The sequence below is a fragment of the Mastigoproctus giganteus genome, unplaced genomic scaffold (genome assembly GCF_048544385.1).
Source record: "Mastigoproctus giganteus isolate SK-2022 unplaced genomic scaffold, ASM4854438v1 scaffold_15, whole genome shotgun sequence".
Lineage (NCBI taxonomy): Eukaryota > Metazoa > Arthropoda > Arachnida > Uropygi > Thelyphonidae > Mastigoproctus > Mastigoproctus giganteus.
Window position 1 is genome coordinate 7,586,191 of NW_028328292.1, and position 21,331 is coordinate 7,607,521.

At 38.1% G+C, this 21,331-nt stretch overlaps 1 protein-coding gene across 1 annotated transcript in view; it reads left to right on the plus strand.

The window, feature by feature from the left end:
- Window positions 1-21,331, plus strand: part of LOC150074936 (HEAT repeat-containing protein 6) — a 314,697-nt gene that overhangs the window by 150,934 nt on the left and 142,432 nt on the right. Inside the window, exon 11 of the mRNA XM_090389386.1 lies at window positions 14,847-14,923. Coding sequence (XP_090245512.1) covers window positions 14,847-14,923 — 77 coding nt within the window. The remainder of the gene's footprint in view (window positions 1-14,846; window positions 14,924-21,331) is intronic.

Consider the following 21,331-nt stretch of genomic DNA (forward strand, 5'->3'; position numbering starts at 1 on the left):
CAGGGATTCCCCTGAATCCAAAGATGCACTCATAATTATGGCTAAGGGTAAACTTACCTCCTTTGCTGCTTCCCATAATATAATTGGATAGATCCCATCCACCCCAGGTGCCTTTCTTATGCTTAATGTCAACCATTTCTCTTCCACTTTCCTTTCAGTTATCTCAAATTGTTTAGCTCCCTGTTGGAATTTGATAAACATCCGGCATTCTTCTCCCAAAAGAATTCCTCATGTGTGAATGTAGATACAAAATACCTGTTTGGCCTGTCAGCAGCTTGAGCAGGATCATCCACAGTTAAACCTCCAACATCAAGTGGACCAATGTGATTCAGCCCCTTTCTTCTACTATTAATGTAAGTAAAGAAGTCTTTTTTGCATTTATTGGCATTCTTTGCCAAAAACCTTTTCGTAATCTGCCTTGGCTTGCTTAACCTTATGTTTTGATTTCAGACTAGTTTATACCTACCATAGGCTCTGTATGACCTGATAATTTATATGCATACCATGAATTATTGAGACACGTGGCCTCTCTACCACGTGTCTCAATAATTCATCTCATATCCATTTTGGTCTAAGCCTTGAACTGTATTTGTTAGTTGATATGAAAAGACTGGTAGCATCTATGATTATTTCCCTGGATGCTTCCCATTTACAATTTATTGTTGGTAACAACATTAGTTGATTGCTCTGTTAGAATTTAAAAACTGTCTGAGACCATGAAGTCTTTATGAAAGCAAAACCCCTTCCCCTTGCACTTGATTATAGTTACATCTTTAAGTAAATCCCACATCCTGTGATCACTGCCACCTAGTGTTACTTTTATCTGCAGATTCTTAATGCATGAAGAATCACTGCTGATAACCAGGCCCCGAGTGCCAAGCGATATTAGTGACCACAGCGCCTTTTCATAGTGATTATCTGATACGCTTTACTGTAAATACATTTCTCCTGAGTTTCGCAAGTCCGTTAACTCTTGAGCATTATAATTAAATAGATCTTTCAAATTATATAACCCAGAAAGGAAAGTACCTTTCTTTAACCTCCTTTTTTATTTTTCATTAATACTAACCTTCTCTTCACTTGGGTCACTAGGTGGCACCGTTCTTGCCTCCACGTGGCGGGGCTGGTAACCTGGGAGAAAAAGATAATCTCCCGGGGCCAAAAAGAGCACGTCATGAGTAAATCAAACTCGGACTTATCTGGGCTGCCAGATGCACCCCAGACATCAAAAAAGAAAGATAGTTCTATTGCAGGAACTTCAAAACGGCAGAAAACTGACTCTGACATCTATCCTTCTCCAGCTTTCCTGATCATGCACTCAACTGGTGAAAATGCAATTGGCAAAATCTTGCCATTTAGAGTACAAAAGGAATTAGAAAGCAGAGCTGGAGCTCCTAAGTCTGTAAAAAGACTTAGGTCAGGAGATATTCTGATCGAGACCTCTAATAGTAAACGCTCTGAGCGGCTCTTGAATATTAATCTCTTTGCTGGAATACCAGTTATTGTGACACCCCATAGATCACTGAACACCTCTAAAGGAGTGATATCTGACTGGGATTTAATAGATGTGTCCGAAGAGGAGATGCTTGAAGAACTTAAAGAAGAAGGTGCTATACAGGTCAAGAGAATTTCCACCAGAAAAGGAGTTCTGACTCCTACACGCAATCTCATTTTGACCTTTAATACACCACATCGCCCAGCATCCATTAAGGCTGGATATCTGGTCTGTAATGTCAGACCTTATATTCCAAACCCACTACGGTGTTTCCGATGTCAGAAGTACGGACATTCCTAGACAGCTTGCCGGGAAACTCCTGCTTGTGCAAAGTGCGGGTCAGTTGAACACAACTGCGAAGCCTGTACTGCTCCCCAACCGATATGCCCAAACTGCAAAAAAGATCATCCCGCTTACGCTAGAACATGCGATCGCTGGAAAACTGAGAAACTTATTCAGATTTATAAAACCAATCATAATGTGTCCTATCAAGAAGCAAAGCGAAACATCTCACCACCAACCCTTGCAAATAGATCTACGTATGCTCAAATCACCAAAAAATTCCAATCAACCGCATCGCAAACTGAACTAACAGTACCCCCAAAAGAGTCTTTCTCGAACTACGTAAAAACACTGTACAATGCAACTCAAACTCAGGCAGTCAATACGCCAGTTTCTATACCAATCGAAAACCTCCACTCCCCGTACGAAGGACGCAAAGAAAAACAAATCGCAACTTCTGGTCACCAACAGGAAATGGATACTAAGGAAATACCCCCAGATGACCCGGTCCTACACATTTTTGTAGAAGAAGACATGGAAACAGAAAGGCCCTACTTTCGAAAGAAAGATAAAAACAAGAGTGATAAACAGAGAACCTCAGCACCAAGAAAACGCTCGGAAAGTCTAACTAGAGATAAACAATGAACACAATAATTCAATGGAATTGTTGTGGTTTCCAAGCCAATATTAATGACCTGTACGACCTTACCTCTAAATACACAACAATATGTCTCTGCCTCCAAGAGACGTATTTCAAACCTCAAGACACACCAAAACTGTCTTATTACAATATCTTTAGAAAAGATAGAACCGATAAAAATACTGCACATGGTGATGTAGCTGTTATAACAAACCCATATGTTCCTGTCAAACAGGTCTTACTGAACTCTCCCCTTGAGGCAATAGCAGTCCGTGTAGCTGCTGACATCCATATTACAATCTGCTTCTTATATATTCCACCAAGCTTTTCCATCCAACAAAATGATCTAAACAACCTCATAGGTCAACTCCCCACACCTTTCCTCATGCTGGGAGACTTAAATGGTCATCACACACTATGGGGTAACAACAATATCGACCAAAGAGGAAAACTAATTGAAAAATGTTTAGATGATAACAACCTTCTCCTTCTAAATGACAGGTCACCTACTTATGTTCACCTTCCTTCCGGAACATATAGTGCAATAGACTTGTCTATCTGTTCAGGAACTTTGTATCCTACTCTAAAGTGGATGGCAAACAGTGATCCACTGCACAGGGATCATTTTCCCATTACAATTGAATTACTAAATAAGCCCTCTTATCATCTTACTAGAATTCCTCGGTGGCTAATTGATAAAGCAGACTGGGAGATGTATAAAAAATTAGCTAAACTGGACCCTGAAATTATACAAAAATCCCCAACCAGGGAAGCGGTTGAGTATGTCACACGAGCCTCCGTAGCCAGGTGGGAAGGAGCAGCAGTGCGTAGCACACACTTCTTGATTAGACCGGGGTTCGAGCCCGTCACCACCAAATACGGAGGATGCGGAAAGGTCAGGGAATGACCACCGCATATCCCGGAGCAATATGGCCTTAGTTGCTAATGCTCCTAAAAAAAAACCAAATAACAAATAACAACAGTATATCACAAAAACTATATTACATGCAGCAGGACAAGCTATACCAAAATTCTCCTCAAAATTACCTGAACACCCAAAAATATGGTGGAGTGACGAATGCCGTGCAGCAAAAAGAGACCAAAATAAAGCTTGGAATACTTTTAGGCACTATCCAACCACAGCTAATCTCATTCAGTTTAAACGCGTTAGAGCAAGAGCGAGGTATGTTAGACGCAGTAATAAAAAGGCCGCTTGGATTCGCTTCACTTCAACCATCAATCAAGCAACTCCCACACATAAAATTTGGAAAACAATCAGGAAAATGAGTGGTAAATATCAAACGACACCTCAGCCTATCATGGAATGGAGAGGGCAGAACATTTCTGACCCTACCCAAATTGCCAATATACTAGGGGAAACTTTTGCCAAAACATCAGCAACAGAAAGTTACATACCAGCCTTCAGAAGATTCAAAGCAAATTCAGAAAAACAAAAGTTAAACTTTTCTTCAAAAGCAGAAGAACAATATAACTTACCATTCACTATCCACGAACTACATAGAGGCTTGTCAACATCTAGGCGTAGCGCTGTAGGACCCGATAATATCAGTTATTCGATGATACAGGAACTAAGTGCTGAATCACTGCAGTCACTTCTTGATCTGTTCAATAGGCTCTACCAGGAAGACACATTCCCTAAACAATGGCACCACGCTACAGTCCTTGCCTTCCTTAAACCAGGAAAAGACCCGACAAACCCTACTAGCTATAGACCCATTGCCTTGACCAGTTGCCTTTGCAAAATTCTGGAAAAGATGGTGAACCATCGACTGATATGGTACCTGGAAAATTTCAATCTCTTACATTCTGCACAATTCGGCATTCGACAAAACAGATCAACACTAGATATACTAGTAAGACTAGAGAATTCCATTCGGAATGCATTCCTTAGATCGGAACACCATGTAATGGTTTGCTTTGACATCAGCAAGGTCTATGATTCCACGTGGAAATATGGAATACTCCGCAAATTACATCGCCATGGACTTTGGGGCCATCTCCCGATTTTCACACGCAACTTCCTAGATGAGCGAACTTTCCAGGTTCAATTTAAAACTTCACTGTCCGAACTATTTTTTCAAGAAGAAGGAGTTCCCCAGGGCTCTGTACTCTGTGCTACACTCTTTATAATTGTGATAAACCCTCGATAAGGCACTGTTCATAGATGACCTTAGTATTTCTTGCCATGCGAAAAACATGAATACGATCGAGAGACAGTTACAAGGGGCAATAAATAAGATCAGTACATGGGCACAAACCAATGGTTTCCAGCTTTGTTCTCAAAAAACGTTGTGCATCCATTTTTGCCGACAACGTAAATTGCACCCACACCCGGAACTACAACTGAATGGACAACCAATAGCAGTTCAATCCAGCATACGATTCTTAGGAATCACCTTAGATCATAAACTTACCTTCCTGGAACATATTAAAAGACTAAGAACATCCTGCCAACAAAAATTGAATATCATCCGGGTTCTCTCAGTAACAAAGTGGGGACTGATCGCCTTACCTTATTACGGCTATACAGATCTTTAATAAGATCAAAACTTGACTATGGGGCACCAGTGTATAGCTCAGCAAGGCCTAGTGTCCTTCGCTGGCTTGATCCTCTCCATCATAGTGCAATACGCATTGCTCTAGGAGCATATCGCACGTCTCCAATACATAGTTTATATGTCGAAGCTCACAAACCCCCTCTCTCTATCAGAAGGCAACAACTTATATTACGCTATGCATATAAAATAAGATCTGTGCCTGAACACCCAAATTGGGAATTACTTTTCACCCCCCAACACAACAGGTTATACCATAACCGCCCTACTGCTAACCAACCGTTAGGTATAAGAATAAGACCTTCTAGAAGAACTTAATCTGAGTTTTGATAATATCTCAAATACTCCTCCACTACTCCTTGCTCTGTGGAGCATTACTCCCCCTTTATGTGATAAATACCTTCATAAATGGGATAAATCTGCACTACATAAAAAAAATTTCTTGCAATTGTACCTTGCAGTGGTGGAGCAGTTTCCAAACTTTGTTGTAGTTCATACAGATGGGTCAAAGAATGACACCCATGTTGGAATCGCCGCAGTTTTCCCGAACATAACATTGGCCTACCAACTGCCACATATTTTCTGCCGAACTATTGGCAATTCAGGTTGCACTGAAGCATATTGAGACCTCCAATATTGAAAACAGTATAATTTTCTCTGATTCTCTAAGTGCACTTCAAGCCGTGGAAAACACCATGAACATCACCCACCCAGTCGTAAAAGAAATAACAAACTCTTTATATACCTTATCTGAGCTTGGAAGAACCATACACTTCTGTTGGGTCCCAGGACATATGGGAATTCCAGGAAATGAATTAGTGGACAATGTCGCAAAAGCAGCCGACTTACCACCTGATGTACAGTGGAGAGTTCCACATCAAGATTATAGACGAATAATACAGGAAAAATGCATGTACCAGTGGCAATCAACATGGCAAAACCAACTTGAAAATAAGCTTCGAAGTATCGAGCCAAATCTTGAGCAGTGGCCTTCAAGCCTCAGTGCAATTCGACAACAGGAGGTAATACTAGCTCGTCTCCGTATAGGTCACACTAATATTACTCATGGTTACCTTTTAAGAGGGGAGATTCACCCCCAGTGGGATCACTGTAAAACAGTGCTTTCAGTGAAACATATCCTTGTGGAATGCACGAAATTTGCAATAGAACGCCAGAATCACTTCACTCCAGCCACAACTGAAGACCCACTAACGCTTAGTTCACTTTTGGGCAATAAAACAGATGTCTCAAAGATTTTTACCTTTCTCAAAGCGATCAATGTATACCACCTCCTTTAGCTAGTCAACAATCCGTTTCCTGACTCTCGATCCATAAAGAAATAGCATAAATACTAACCTATGTATGGCGCACTATGGCCATAGACACCCATGCGCCAAAATAATCCCCAAACAAACAAGCTGATAACCAGAACAAGAGTATTGCTCTCTCTTGTTGCCTCTCTAATGTATTGTTGTAGAAACAGTCATCCAATAAATCCACAAAAGTCTTTCTAGTGTGTGAGTGACCAACCCACAAGTTCCAGTCAATATCTGGAAAGTTAACGTTACCCATTGTAAGACATTCTGATATACTGACCCACTGTGTTTCTGTTATAGCTGTGTATTGTACACTCCTACTCTCATATTTGTTTTCCCAGTGTATATGTCACACCAAACGGGTTTAGTTAGTTAGTTAGTTATTTGGTTTTTAGGAGCATTAGCAACTAAGGCCATATTGCTCCGGGATATGCGGTGGTCATTCCCTGACCTTTCCGCATCCTCCATATTTGGTGGTGACGGGCTTGAACCCCGGTCTAATCAAGAAGCGTGTGCTACGCGCTGCTGCTCCTTCCCACCTGGCTACAGAGGCGCCTCACCAAACGGGCTCAACGTTATACTGGCCACTAATGTCAATTGGATGCACCACCTTTTATGTGCTTCTTAACTAAAAGCATAACCCCCCCCCCCTGCTCTTGTCCTGTCTGTCCTTTCTGAATATATTGTACTTCCCATATTCAAATTCTGCATTCCATATATCTGAGTAATGCCATGTATGTGATATCCCCACAATGGCTACATTTAATGACATGACCAGCAGTTTAAATTCGTCAAATTTATTTACTATGCTCCTGCCATTGGTGTTCATGCAAGTATACCTAACCCTGCTTCAATAGCATCAGCAAATATTCTTGCACCCTTTCTATTTAAGCATGTCCCAACCTTGTAGAAGCAGTCCCTTCAGTTAACAAGCACAGACCCTGACTGAGAAAAATTTTGCCACATGAACCTTGCACAATCTCTTCAGGGCCAAATTGATTGACAAGGCTCTCATTGTGTACTCCATGCTATGGTGTCTGAGCACCATTCTAAAAGTTTGTGAAAAGAGTCGGTGAAGGCATCCAAAGAGGTGCTGTTCTGTTTAGCAGTTACATTTTTCTTTATGTCAACATCCTGAAATTATCTCTTTTCTTTGAGGGCAGTTTTTACTTTGGAAAGAGGAACAAGTCTGCTAGCTCGGGAGAGTAGTATTGATGTTTGATCTTTATGTTGCCATGTTTCATCAGAATTGTCTTCACAATAAGTGTAGAATCAGCAGGGGCATTGTCATGCAACAAGAATCAGCTGCCTTTCCCTTTAACAAGTACAGGTCACTGTTGAAAAAAAGCTGTGAATTAGGGTTGAACTTGAAAGTGTCTGCAATTCTGCCCAGACACGATAGGAGGGAGTATGTATGATGAGAGCCTTGTCGATCAATTCAGCCTTGGAAAGATTGTGCAAGGCTCAAGGGGTAGAATTTTTCTCAGCCTGGTCTGTGCTTGTTAACAGAAGGGAGTGCTTCTACAGGGATGGGATACACTTAAATAGAAAGGGTGCACGAATATTTGCTGATGCTATCGAGGCAGTGTTAGGTGGATCGGAAAACTGCTAACTTGGGGGGATACAAGGACTAATAGATTAACAGTAGCCACTGGCAGAGGTGAAAGTGATTCTTGCACTTCTTCTATTGGAATGAGCAGAAGCCTGGAAAACAAGATGCAGGATATTTCAGAGACTTCTGGGAGTCATTGCAGTACAAGTAAACACGTGGGTTGTGTTAGGGTAGCTAAGAAAAAGAACAGGTGCATGTATACTTGCGTGTACACCAATGCTAGGAGTTTAGTAAATAAATTTGATGAATTTGAGGTATTGCTCAAAGCACCAAATGCGAATATTGTTGGGATATCAGAGATGTGGTGTCACACAGATATAAGGAATGCAGAACTGGAATTTGGGGAGTAAAACGTCTACAGAAAAGATAGACAGAATAGGAAGGGAGGAGGGGTTATGCTATTAGTTAAGAAACACATAAAATCCAAGGAAGTGAAGCCAATCGACATCGCTTTACAGTGCAGTGTCGAGTCAGTTTGGTGTGACATAAGCATTGGGAGATCAAAATTGAGAGTAGGAGTGTGCTATAGGCCTAATGACTCTGATGAGTATAATAAGAAACTGTACAGGGAAATAGAGTGGGCCAGTAAATCAGAGAGTCTTATAATGGGGGATTTTAATTTCCCAGATATTGACTGAAATTTGGGGTCACTCACACACTAGCAAGGCTTTTGTGGATTTATTGGATGATTGTTTTCTACATCAGCATGTTCGGAAGGCAACTAGAGGGAGTAATACTCTTGATCTGATTATCAGTAGTGATTCGTCATGCATTAAGAATCTGCAGATAAATGAACCACTAGGTGGCAGTGATCACAGTGTGTTGAAGTGGGATTTACTCAAGGAGGTAACTACCATCAGAGGTAAAGGGAAGGGTTTTTGTTTTCGTAAAGGCAACTATGATGGTCTGAGACAGTATTTAAATTCTATACAGTGGGACCAACTGATGATGTTACCAACAGCAAATTCAAAATGGGAAGCATTCAAAGAACTTGTCTTTCCTTTTCCCCTTCCTTTTGGCGAATTATCCCCTTCCTTTTGTTGTTTACATAAGTAAAAATAAGTCTTTTCTACTTATTTTTGCATTCTTTTACAGAAAATTCTCATAATCTGCCTTAACTTGCCTAACCTCTCTTGTGACTTGATTGCAGACTAGTTTATATCTATTAGAAATTTCTGTATCACCTGATAACTTATATGCATCCCATGCATTCTTCATGGAACCTCCGTAGCTAGGTGGGCAGGAGCTGCAGTGCGTAGCACACGCTTCTTGATTAGACCGCCGTTCGAGACCGTGACCCCCAAATACGGAGGATGCGGAAAGGTCAGGGAATGACCACCGCATATACCCGGAGCAATATGGCCTCAGTTGCTAATGCTCCTAAAAAAAAAAACCAAGCATTCTTCATCTCTGCCAAATAATCTCATTAGTACATCTGACATCCATTTAGGTCTAAGCCTTGAACAGTATCTCTTAGTTTGTATAAAAAGTGTGGTAGTTTCTTTGATTACATCCCTGAATTCTTCCCATTTAGAATTTGCTGTTGGTAACTTTATCATTTGTTAACACTGCATAGAATTTAAAAACTCTTTTAGACCACTGTATTCACCTTATGAAAGATAATCCCTTTGCTCTTGATGGTAGAATTATATCAAGTAAATCCCACATTCATATACACTGTATACATTGTATATGGATGTGGGATCCATATACAGTGTCACTTAGTGGATGTTTTATCTGCAGATTCTTTTTTGTTTTGTGACCAAGTCTCATGGTTAATAATCAGATCAGGAGTACTTCTTTATGCCAATCCCTCTCTAACATTCTAGTATTGAAAACATTCATCCAATTAATCTACAGAAATCTTGCTACTGTGTGAGTGACCAATCTGCACAGTCCAGTCAATATCTGGAAAGTTAAAGCCCCCATTATAAGACTTTCTCATTTAATGGCCCACTCTATTTGTCTGTATAGTTGTTCATTATACTCATCACAATCATTAGGCCTGTAACATCCTCCTACTCTCATTTTTGTTTTTTGAGTTCTTATGTCACACCAAATGGATTCAATGTTGCACTGGCCATCATGTTTACTGGATGCACTGCCTTAGATTTTATATGGTTCTTAACTAAGAGCATAGGCGCCTCCGTAGCCAGGTGGGCAGGATCAGCAGTGTGTAGCGCACACTTCTTGATTAGCCTGGGGTTCGAGCTCGTGATCACCAAATACGGAGGATGCGGAAAGGTCATGGAATGACCGCCGCATATCCCCGGAGCAATATGGCCTTAGTTGCTAATGCTCCTAAAAAAACAAATAACAACTAAGAGCATAACTCTTTCCCCCCCCTGTCCTGTCTATGCTTTCTGTATGCATTGCATTCCCCACATTCAAATTGTGCATCCCTTATATATGAGTGAACGCCTTCTCTGATTAGCATTAGCATTAGTAGAGGCATATGATGCAAGAAAGCAAGCTTATGCAGCATCAGCCAATGATATGCTGACAATTTCTGTATTTTGATGACTTGACCAGTACTTCAAATTCATCAAATTTATTTACTATGTTCCTAGCATTATTGTATACATGCACCTGCTTTTACTTTTAGTAACCCTAACAGAGCCCATGTTATTTGCTTATTCCATGATGACTCCCCACAGGCTTTGAAATCCCCAACACCTCATTTCCCAGGCTGGGAAATGAGGTGTTGGGTGCTAAATGATATCCATATCCTTCATATGGATATCATTTAGCACCCACTACCCTTCTTTGAACCATTTCTGGAAGTTCTGTGTCTATAATACTAAATAATGCTAATATTGTTTTAGATGTGGCTTCCATACCTGAAAACAAAATTTTAAATGCGTTCTCACCATCATCTTATATAGAGGGACAATGACATCCATTTCCCTACTTGTGAAGGTCCTGTATATCTTAAACAGAACACCATGTTTGCCTTCCTAACCCTTGTTTACACTGCTTGTAAAATTTCATGTCTGACTGAATTGTAACCTGCAAGTCTTCTTTGTCCTGAACCACTTTTAACTCCACTTCTCATAGCTTTAAGTAATTCTTGGATTTCTTTTTCCTAGATAAAAAAACATACATTTAGAAGCACTAAATCAGTTGCATTTTTCAGAGGTGTAGCTACAATGATGTAAGAATTAACAAAGCATGAGGGCCATGATGATGGGTGATGATGGGGAAGTAGTTATGGGTCTGTCCTAAAAAAGTTTTTTTTTTAATATTATAGAAAGAAAACTATATCAAATAATATTAATATTTTTATGTAATAGTAGAGAGCCATCATCAGTGGCGGACTGGGTCTAAAAATATTGGTTGCCAGGAGACAAAGGGGTCCCACCCTTTAATAAAAATGATTTTATTAAAATGTTTTTATTAAAATAGTAATACAACGTAAATTTTAGTTGCATACAGTAATAATATTGGAACTTCTATTATATTTTCAAGCTACTAAAAGGTCATTAACATTTTTAACATATTGTCTAATGTTATTGCAAGGGGGCCTACTTGCCATCGGGCAAGCTGACATCCTGACCAGTCTGCCACTGGCCATCATATATTATTTCTGATGTTTCTAGTAACAGTGGCTAGTATTGAAAAGTCATTCAGTAAATTAAAAATAATGTTAAATAATAAAAAGTAAGACTACAAAAGAAATTCCATAGGGAAACCAGATTTCTCTGTTTGTACTAGCAATTCAATATAAGCCAAAATGAACTTTAAAGAATTAATTAGTGATTTCAAACATAAAGGCAAGGAAAATGAATTTTAAATAAGAACCAAATTTATAAATTAACCTTAATTTTAACATTATAGATCATTAAATTGCTTATTTTGATGTTCAGTCTTTTTAATGGCATTTTATACTTTAGATTTGTGGAATATTACTTAAAATGAACATCATAAATAATATTTTTAGGAGTAAGGTATTGATATTTCATATTAATAAAAATATAAAGGGGGCATTGGTTGTCATTTCATAAACACCGAACAATTCTAGTTGTGCCATGCATTTTTCATATCAGCGCCTCCATAGCCAGGTGGGCAGGAACAGCAGTGTGTAGCACACGCTTCTTGATTAGACTGGGGTTTGAACCTGTGTCCACCAAATACAGAGGGTACAGAAAGGTCAGGGAATGACCACCGCATATCCCCGGAGCAATATGGTCTTAGTTGCTAATGCTCCTAAAAACCAAATAACAAACAATGCCCCCTTTATATTTTTATTAATATGAAATATCAATACCTTACTCCTAAAAATATTATTTATGATGTTCATTTTAAGTAATATTCTACAAATCTAAAGTCCTTGTCTCCATTTTTAGTACTCAGTTTTTTTTTACCTATTTTACTCCATCAGTGGTTTTGTTACATATCTGCTTAAAATACCCATATAATTAGTATCTGATCTTTAACCACCTTTCCTAGTCTTTAAATCATCGGCATACTTTGATAACTTCCCCTGCACTCCCTCAGAAATAGGGTGGACCACTGTTGAGGCTACAAAAGTAGCCTCAACAGTGGTCCATCCTGAGGAATGTCTATGTTTGGCTACTTCTCTCTCCTATCTAGATTGGCCTGTATTGTATAATTAACCAGACTCTATGACCTTTCTCACCATTTAAGTCAAACTCACTGGTCTGTAGTTGCCCAACACATTTCTTGTACCTCCTTTGTAGGTCAGGGAGACATTAGCACTTCTCCAGTCCAGGAGGGGGGTGGATTGTTCCAGTGTCAAATGATGATCTTATTAACAACCCTAATGGGATGTACTCATGTGCAGCCTTTTTATCATAACAGGATATATACTGTATGCTCCTCTAACACTACCCCACTTAGTTTCAGAAGTTTTACCCAGAGGCTCTCATTCCAAGATTTATATATCACTTAATTACAGTAGTCTGAGTCCTTATCACTTTTTCCTCATGAATCAAATGATCTTTCAACTATAAAAATCATTGCAAGGTATTTAATTCGTCAGCTATTTCTGCTGGGCTTTCTATGAGTTTTTCCTTTCAACCAAGTAAGGGACCTATTTGATTAAATGTCTTCATTTTTGTGTTCAATATGAAAAGAACTCCTTGTCTCCATTTTTAGTACTCAGTTTTTTTTTTACCTATTTTACTCCATCAGTGGTTTTGTTACATATCTGCTTAAAATACCCATATAAATTAGTATCTCACAAAATGCTTTTTTTCTCTTACTCACTTAAACCCTTAACATCTCCCTTTCTCTCTCTCTCTCTTTCTCTCCCTCTCATCATCCACTTGAGCTTCTTTCTTTCGTAAAACTTCTCCACTGGAACAAATGCATTTTTAACTTCCAGGATATATGCAGCAAAACCACATGGGGTAAGACAGATTTTCACCTGTGGTTTTATTACATATGCATTTATAATACTTTTATAATTAGTTTTTTAGCTGCAAGAAAATAATTGTTTTCATGATGCTAATACATTAGCGCATAAGTTGTCTTTACGGCATTACGGTCAACAGTTGTGCTGTGAGTGTTAGATATCAAAAGTATATACAGTCCATTCTGGTTATTTGGGACACATCGGGACTAGTGCATTTTGGCCCGATTAAGCGGCTGCCCCAATTATCCGAAGTTTCACGTAAATAGTTAAAAATACAATGTACCTCCCCCCCCCCTTTTTACAATTGGTTCACTGTACAATCAAATCACGTTACGACAGACTCAACATAGCAAAGTACCGTTCACTATATGATGTGCAGTAAGCGCCGGTCATTGTGATCATGTTTGTGAATTGAATTTTAATTCTATTAAACAGCGATTCTAATTAGCGAAAATAGGAGGAATATTATCCACAGGCTATAAAAGCAGAGATATATTAAGGACAAATTTACCCTTTATTACCTTGCCAATTAAAAAATTAAATGATACGTGAAATCGGAATAATTAATACGTACTGTAATATATACATACGAACTAGTTGACATTTCTGTTCACTGACATTTGTGGGTGGGGGGAGGTTAAAATTTAAAACAGTAAAAAGATAAGCAATCAATAACAAAGAACACAGCACACAAATTGCAAGTAACACAATACGCGCAAGTGAGAACTGAGTAACGAGTTACAAAGCTTTAAAAATAGGAACGAAGAGAAGATCTGAAAATTAATTTTTTTATATGATTGAAGATTTCATGGAAGTGTAAACACATTTCACCATAATAACCCACAGAATTCCAGCTGTCGGTATTATCGCAAATTCAGTAAGATCGAGTTTACTGTATGTTTATGATAGATTTCACTAACAGAAAAGCCCAATAAACAGGTGACTGCTAATTGTTTTTATTGTTTTATGGTTGTGACCTCCAGAATTGCGACCGAACCACGTAGTACCGTCGGAGACAATCGTAGGGTAATCTCCAGTCCTACGGTCTCCTGCCCCGATTAAACGGCATGCTGTCCCAATTAAGCGAAGTAAACCCTGGCTATTTTCTCGATTGGTTTCTGTTTTTTAAGATTTGCCCCAAATAAACGGCTGCCCTGATTAACCGGTGGCCCAAATAACCAGAATCCACTGTATATACAAAACAAAAAAAAAAATGTGATTCTTCCACTGGTTCAAGGTTGATTTTGAATAATATTAGTAGACATCTCACACCCGGAGAAAACTTATTGTATAGAAAACATTTTAATCTTCATACAACAGCAAGAATTTTGATACCTTTTTACCAAGAAAAGTCAAAATCAGTGTAATAATCTTTGTTGCTGAGACTGTACAAAGTTTACATTACCTATCATGAAAGACCATTGCTGTACGAAATTCAGCAAATAAGTATTTATTTTGACCATTTTTTCTATTAAAAACAATAATATATCTAATTTTTTAAATATTTTTAGTTACTACATTTTTTTTTTTTTTTTTTTTTGTTTATAGGTTCGTGCAGGTGCCTTAGCTTTGTTAGCTGAATTTCTGAGAGGATCCAAACAGTTTCTTTCTTTAGCAGATGATAGGTTAGTATATAATGTAATATTTATTGCAGATTTATTAATTTATATATATAACAGGAGTAAGGTCTTTTGGGTGTTGATGTTGACATCAGTGCACATGCAAACAAGTGCGAACTGGCTTGACCACTTCATTCGTGTCACAGCTGACCGATTGCAGAATGTTGCAGTTTGAACAGCATGCTAACATCAAGTTCCTCTGAGAAAAGTACTACAGAAACATAGCAAGCATTACAGTACAGAAAGTTTACAAAGATGATGCTTTGAAGAAAACAGCAGTTTACGAGTGGTTTAATTGGTTTAAAAATGGACAGGAATCCTGGAAGATGAGCCCCACAGTGGATGCCCTTAAACACCATGAAACAATGAAAATGGCACAAAAGTGAAGGAACTCGTGAAATGGTAGGCAATTGACTTGTCAAGGTTGCTCATGAAGTTGGACTGCCCGTAGGCTCAGTACACACAATCCTAATACAAGAGTTAGTGGTGTATCAAAGCATGTTTCACACTTGGTGTCGAACTGTCAAATGGACTGCAGGAAAGCCATCACAGGTGATTTGTTTGAAAATTCTATACAGAATTGAGCTTCCTAAGAAATGTGGCTGCTGGGAATGAGGGTTGGCTATTTGCCTATGACCCTGAGACCAAGGTGGAATCATCCAGATGACACACACAAAAGTGACCCATGGCCGAAGAAGCCTCGTGTGACAAAATCTGCCAAAATCATGATGATAATTTTTTCAATGATGAGGGTATAGTGCACCACAAATTTGTGAAGCATTATTGCTGCTTACGGCGTTTTACATTTTTACAAGTTTGCACAAGAAGGCGACGCAAAGACGATGTCAAAAATGGCAGGATGGCTGGATCCTGCACCATGACAATGTACTCAGTCACACAGCAGTGGCAGTTCTTGGCTGTGAAAAAAATCACAATCATGCAATAGTCTTCCTACTCCCCCGACCATGGCGCCACCGTAGCCAGGTGGGAAGGAGCAGCAGTGCGTAGCACACGCTTCTTGATTAGACCGGGGTTCGAGCCCGTCACCACCAAATATGGATGATGCGGAAAGGTCAGGGAATGACCACCGCATATCCCGGAGTAATATGGCCTAAGCTGCTAATGCTCCTAAAAACCAAACAACAACAACCCCCCGACCATACATCATTTCACTTCTGACTGTTCTTTGAATTGAAAATGAGGTTTCAGGCTCGTTGTTTCACTACAGTGGACAACATCAAAGAAAATGCTGAAGGGGCCTTATGTCTGCTAAAAAAATACAATTTTAAAGAGTGTTTCAAAGCTTGCAAAGACTGATGGAGCAATTGTGTGTGTACAGAAGGAAGGTGCTTTGAAGATGATTAGGTTAGTAATACCAACTACTCACTCAATAAACTTTTATAGTAAAATTCTGGGAATTTTTTGTATGTACCTTGTATTTATTTTGATTTTATAATCATGCTGGTGTACACATGACTGTAATCAGTGATTGCTCAGTTCTTCCACAGGGATCATAGGTCTCTCTTCCACCAGTGTGCTTGAAAGTGATAGCTTAAGGAAGGCAGAACATTCTTGTTCCTTATGTACCTGTTTGCTAGTAGGGAAAAGGAGGTGATTATCCCTTTGTATAAGGCAATGGTCAGGTCACACCTTGAGTACTGCATACAGGACTGGAGGCCTCATTTTAGGAAGGATGTAGAGTTGCTTGAGCATGTACAGAGAAAGGCAACAAGATTAGTGAGGGGAACAAAGAGGTCCTCTTACCAAGAAAGGCTTAAGTTCTGCAAATTGCAGTGGCTGGAGACTTGACACCCACGAGGTGATCTGATTGAGGTGTATAAGTCTTTGAATGGGTTGAGAATGCTGAATTCTGATGGGATTCTTCCGCTTGCTCAGATTACAAACCTGAGGGGGCATAAATTCAAATTGAGGAAAGACAGATGTAGAATAGATGAGCAGAAATTTGCCTTTAGCCAGTGGTTGGTTATAGATAAAGAGGCCTGTGCACTCTGGATTCATTATGGTGAGTTATTACGTACACAGAGCAAAACAGAAGACAATAACAGAAGCGGTGGATGTCGTGTCCGCCTTATTATTGAAACAACCATTCTCGTGAGTGGCAACATTTGCATATGTCACAACCACAGGCTTCAACATCAAACAGTTAACTATTACATCACACAGTTCACTACACGTGACTGGCACTACACGCCCTTATGTTCTACGTTCCTAAACTCTCAGTTTGACTGATGAAGGTTACCATAATAACCGAAAGCTATTTGTATATTCAATTCATAAATTCAAATTGAGGAAAGACAGATGTAGGATAGATGTGCGGAAATTTGCCTTTAGCCAGCGGGTGGTTGGTTGGTGGAACAGACTTCCATCCCTTGTCGTGGAAGTTGATAGCCTAAATAAGTTTAAGGCTCAGCTGGACAGGTATTTCGAACGAACAGAGGGGTGAAGTGGAAGTGGTTATTTTTATTTATTTATGTTACTTTTTTTTTTTTTTTTTTTTTTTTTGGCTGATGCTGCATAAGCTTGCTTTCTTGCATCAAATGCCTCTACTAATGCTAATGCTAATGTACTGTATGTATTTAATATATGTGTTTTACAATTTAATATTAAACTTGCCATTTATTCTATCTTCCGTTTCACTCTGTGCTACTAAATAACTCACCATAGTGGGTGGTTAATTGCTGGAACAACTTTCATCTGTGTTGTGGAAGTTGTTAGCTTAAATAAATTCAAGGAGAAACCTGACAAACTTTTAGAAGGAATGGATGTGTGAAATTGTTTTTTTTTTTTTTTTTTTTGGCTGATGCTCCATAAGCTCATATGCTTGCTTTCTTGCATCGCATGCCTCCATTACTACTACCTTTTCAGAATATCTCACATGTTCTGAAGGATTGAGATTTGGAGATTGTGGTGGCCATGACATGTTTTGGAATTCACTGTTGTGTTCTTAAACTATTCCATCACCACTCTGGAACAATAGGAACAATAACCAAGAGTTTGCATCCTGGGGATTTCACACCACCTTTGGGATAGATTGTTGCCATTGCAATTACATAAGTCACAAGTATGTGTGAAAATTATAGAACTGTCAGTGTGCACTTCAGCAAAGTCTCCTCCAACAAAAGGCACCCCAGAGTATGACTGATCTGCCACTACCTTCAACTGTTAGAGCAATATCTACTAGAGCTAAACTTTCATGTGGTTATATCCAAATTTTAGCTCTACCATAATCGTGGGGCACATGGAATCATGATTTGTCTGACCAAAAAACATTCTATCATCAGATAGCAGTCTAAAGTTTGTGCTCCCTGACACCACTGCAGGTAACTTTAATAGTCAATGCAAGAGGCAGGCACACAACTACAAATGCCATGATTTGCACTTTTTGGTGCACTGTTTTTATTGAAATATGTTAACACTCACATTGAATTTCTCTCTGATAATTGCTGCCATTGTTCACTATTCTAATTGTTATGGAAATTTGTATTAGACTTTGACATCCACTATCATCGAGCTTTATCTTTCACACAGAATTTTTTTTGCTGTCACTAGTTTTCCATGTTGCCTGGTGAAAATCAGCCTGAACACTGTCTTCACAAGTAGACTCACAAAAGAGGAAATTGCCTGTAGAGGTATCCAGATGCATAAGTCCCAAGAAACCATTAATATGGCCTGCACTAGTAATACTGTTTGTGGTGCATTAACAATATGTCTCCCCCTCCCCTGATCCTTAGTTTATATACCAAAATAACTAGTCCTTAGTTTATATACCTAGAGTAATGTGTGAATGACATACAAACAGGTTATGGTACATTATGTTAGTCCTACTGGCCCACCTTAACTTTTTGTGTGAATAACCTTGCTTTGAATACATTAAATTTACTGTACGTATTAAATAAAATATGCATTTTTAAAATGTGTAAATAAAATAAGAAGTAAATTAAATACAATAAGCGAATCTAATATTGTATCAAGACATACATAATTTGGGTAGATATTGCTTAAGAAAATAAGCAAGGAATTTAAAAACACTTAATATTCCTGTCAAACCCAGTTAGGTAGGACACACTTGACTATGGAAAATCAACCACAGCAGGCAGTAAAAAACAAAGACACAAGAGAGTGAAAGGGAGAGCGAAACAGTCAGTAATCTTGATCAATGAAAGTAAGAAATGGTGGCCTTGCCAAAGGATGATAGCTTTCTTCTCTTTGGCACACAAAGAGAAGAAAGTTTGGTAGCAATATGTGAAAGGCTACTATAAGTTTCAAAATGTGTTTTAAGTATTAGTTAGCAAAAAGAAAGTTGAGCAGCTTGGAAAGCACTGAAAAGAGCTATGATGAAGTACAATAAAAATAAGCAAGACTATGGCCATGCAGTTTTCTTGCAGAATTTCTCCTCTATCACAAACACCAGAAATTCTGGTTCTGTGATCTTAGAGAAAACCCTGAAATTAAGGATACTCTCTCTTTTCTTAAAACCCAAAAGATTGTTTAAAAGTGATAAAAACTTTATAAATGTCTTCCCATGTAATGTTTTCCAAGCCTGTGGTAGCAGGTAGCTGTTTGGGTAGGTTTATTCAAAAGTATATACATTTGGGAACAAAAGGGTTTTTTTTTATTTTTTTTAATATAATTATGTGACTGAATGCAAGTATCATATTTGATTTAAAAAATTGTAGCTTCTAAAAATAGTAATGAAAGCAGTATAGAAATGCATTGATAAGTGCAATGTTTAATTTTCCATAAAAAATAAAAATTAAATATGATTTAATCAGCTAATAATGTATATAATGTACATTATACCATTGTGTACATTATTAGCTATTATACTATTACTATTATACCATGTATAAGAATTGCTGCAAAGCTTGGTGTGAAATACAGATTGGAAAAATGCATAACAGTGGATGGTGGCTACATAGAGAAGTCATAACATGTCCAAATTTTGTAAGTCTGGGATTATAGGAACTATATGTTTGACAGAACATTTTGATTTCTCTTCATAATATGTGTATACTATGCCCTATGTTTATGCCATGAAAAAATTATATAAAATAAAAATGTGTATTTCTTAGATAGTATATTATGTAGGAGCGACAGATCCCATCAACATGTGAGTGCTATTTTTCCTTCCACATAATTAAGGGCTAAAATATAAATATGGTATGCCAAAATTATTTATTGCATCCAGTCCTTTTGTGATAACTTCAAAATAACTTATTGATTAGTTAGATGTGATTTCCCTTAACTGCTTTTTTGTAATAGAAGTAGTATCAATCTACCCTGACAGGCCCCAGATTTTAACTTTAATATTTGAAAAAAGTATTTTCAAATTTTATTTATTATTATAAAAAAGTTTTTTTGAATTTCTGTGATCAAAAGCAAAAGAGAGAGCACTTTAATTTTAAGGAGGGAAGATTATAGTGAGTGGAGAGACTGCTTGGCCCTATCATCTGGAGTGGCCAATTACAGATTGTTGAATGAAGTATACTGTGAGGAAATGCTTAGGGGAATTATCTTGGAGCTGCAAACATTTGTTCCAGTGCTAAAGTATCACAAAAAGAAGAAGCTAAAATGGATTGTAGGAGTTGTCAGATCTTGACTGTATCAGATAAATATTTTTGCTTTACGCAGTGCAGTGTCATATTTAAGTATAAATCCCGCAATTCGAAAATTGTAGATCTCTTAAAGTACCATTTATAACTGACACAATATAATAGCGTAGCTTAATTTAATTTATTATGATACTCACCTTTTTATAATCTGCATTGATGTTGGAATAAATTGGATGATAATTTTAAATTTAAGTTAGCATGAATAAGTTAGGATTTAAAAACAGAATTAAAATGTGCGCAAGGAAGTAGAAGTGCACGTCTTCGTCCTTGGTTGTCAATGTTAAAATTTGAAACGATTTTAGTTATATGGTTGGAAACAGAAGGACAATAGCCATAACAAGTGGCTTTCGTTTTACACGTCTTCAGTTGGCAATGGTAGAATGAGAGTAAACACGCATTTACTCTCATTCTACCATTGCCAACTGAAGACGTGTAAAACGAAAGCCACTTGTTATGGCTATTGTCCTTCTGTTTCCAACCGTATAACTAAAATTGTTTCAAATTTTAACATTGACAACCAAGGACGAAGACGTGCACTTCTACTTCCTTGTGCACATTTTAATTCTGTTTTTAAATCCTAACTTATTCATGCTAACTTAAATTTAAAATTATCATCCAATTTATTCCAACATCAATGCAGATTATAAAAAGGTGAGTATCATAATAAATTAAATTAAGCTACGCTATTATATTGTGTCAGTATAAATCCCACATAAGTGCACTGTCGTAACTGGCTGCTAGTGGTTCCTTTGCTTGATATTTTTTTTTCTTAAAGTTTGTA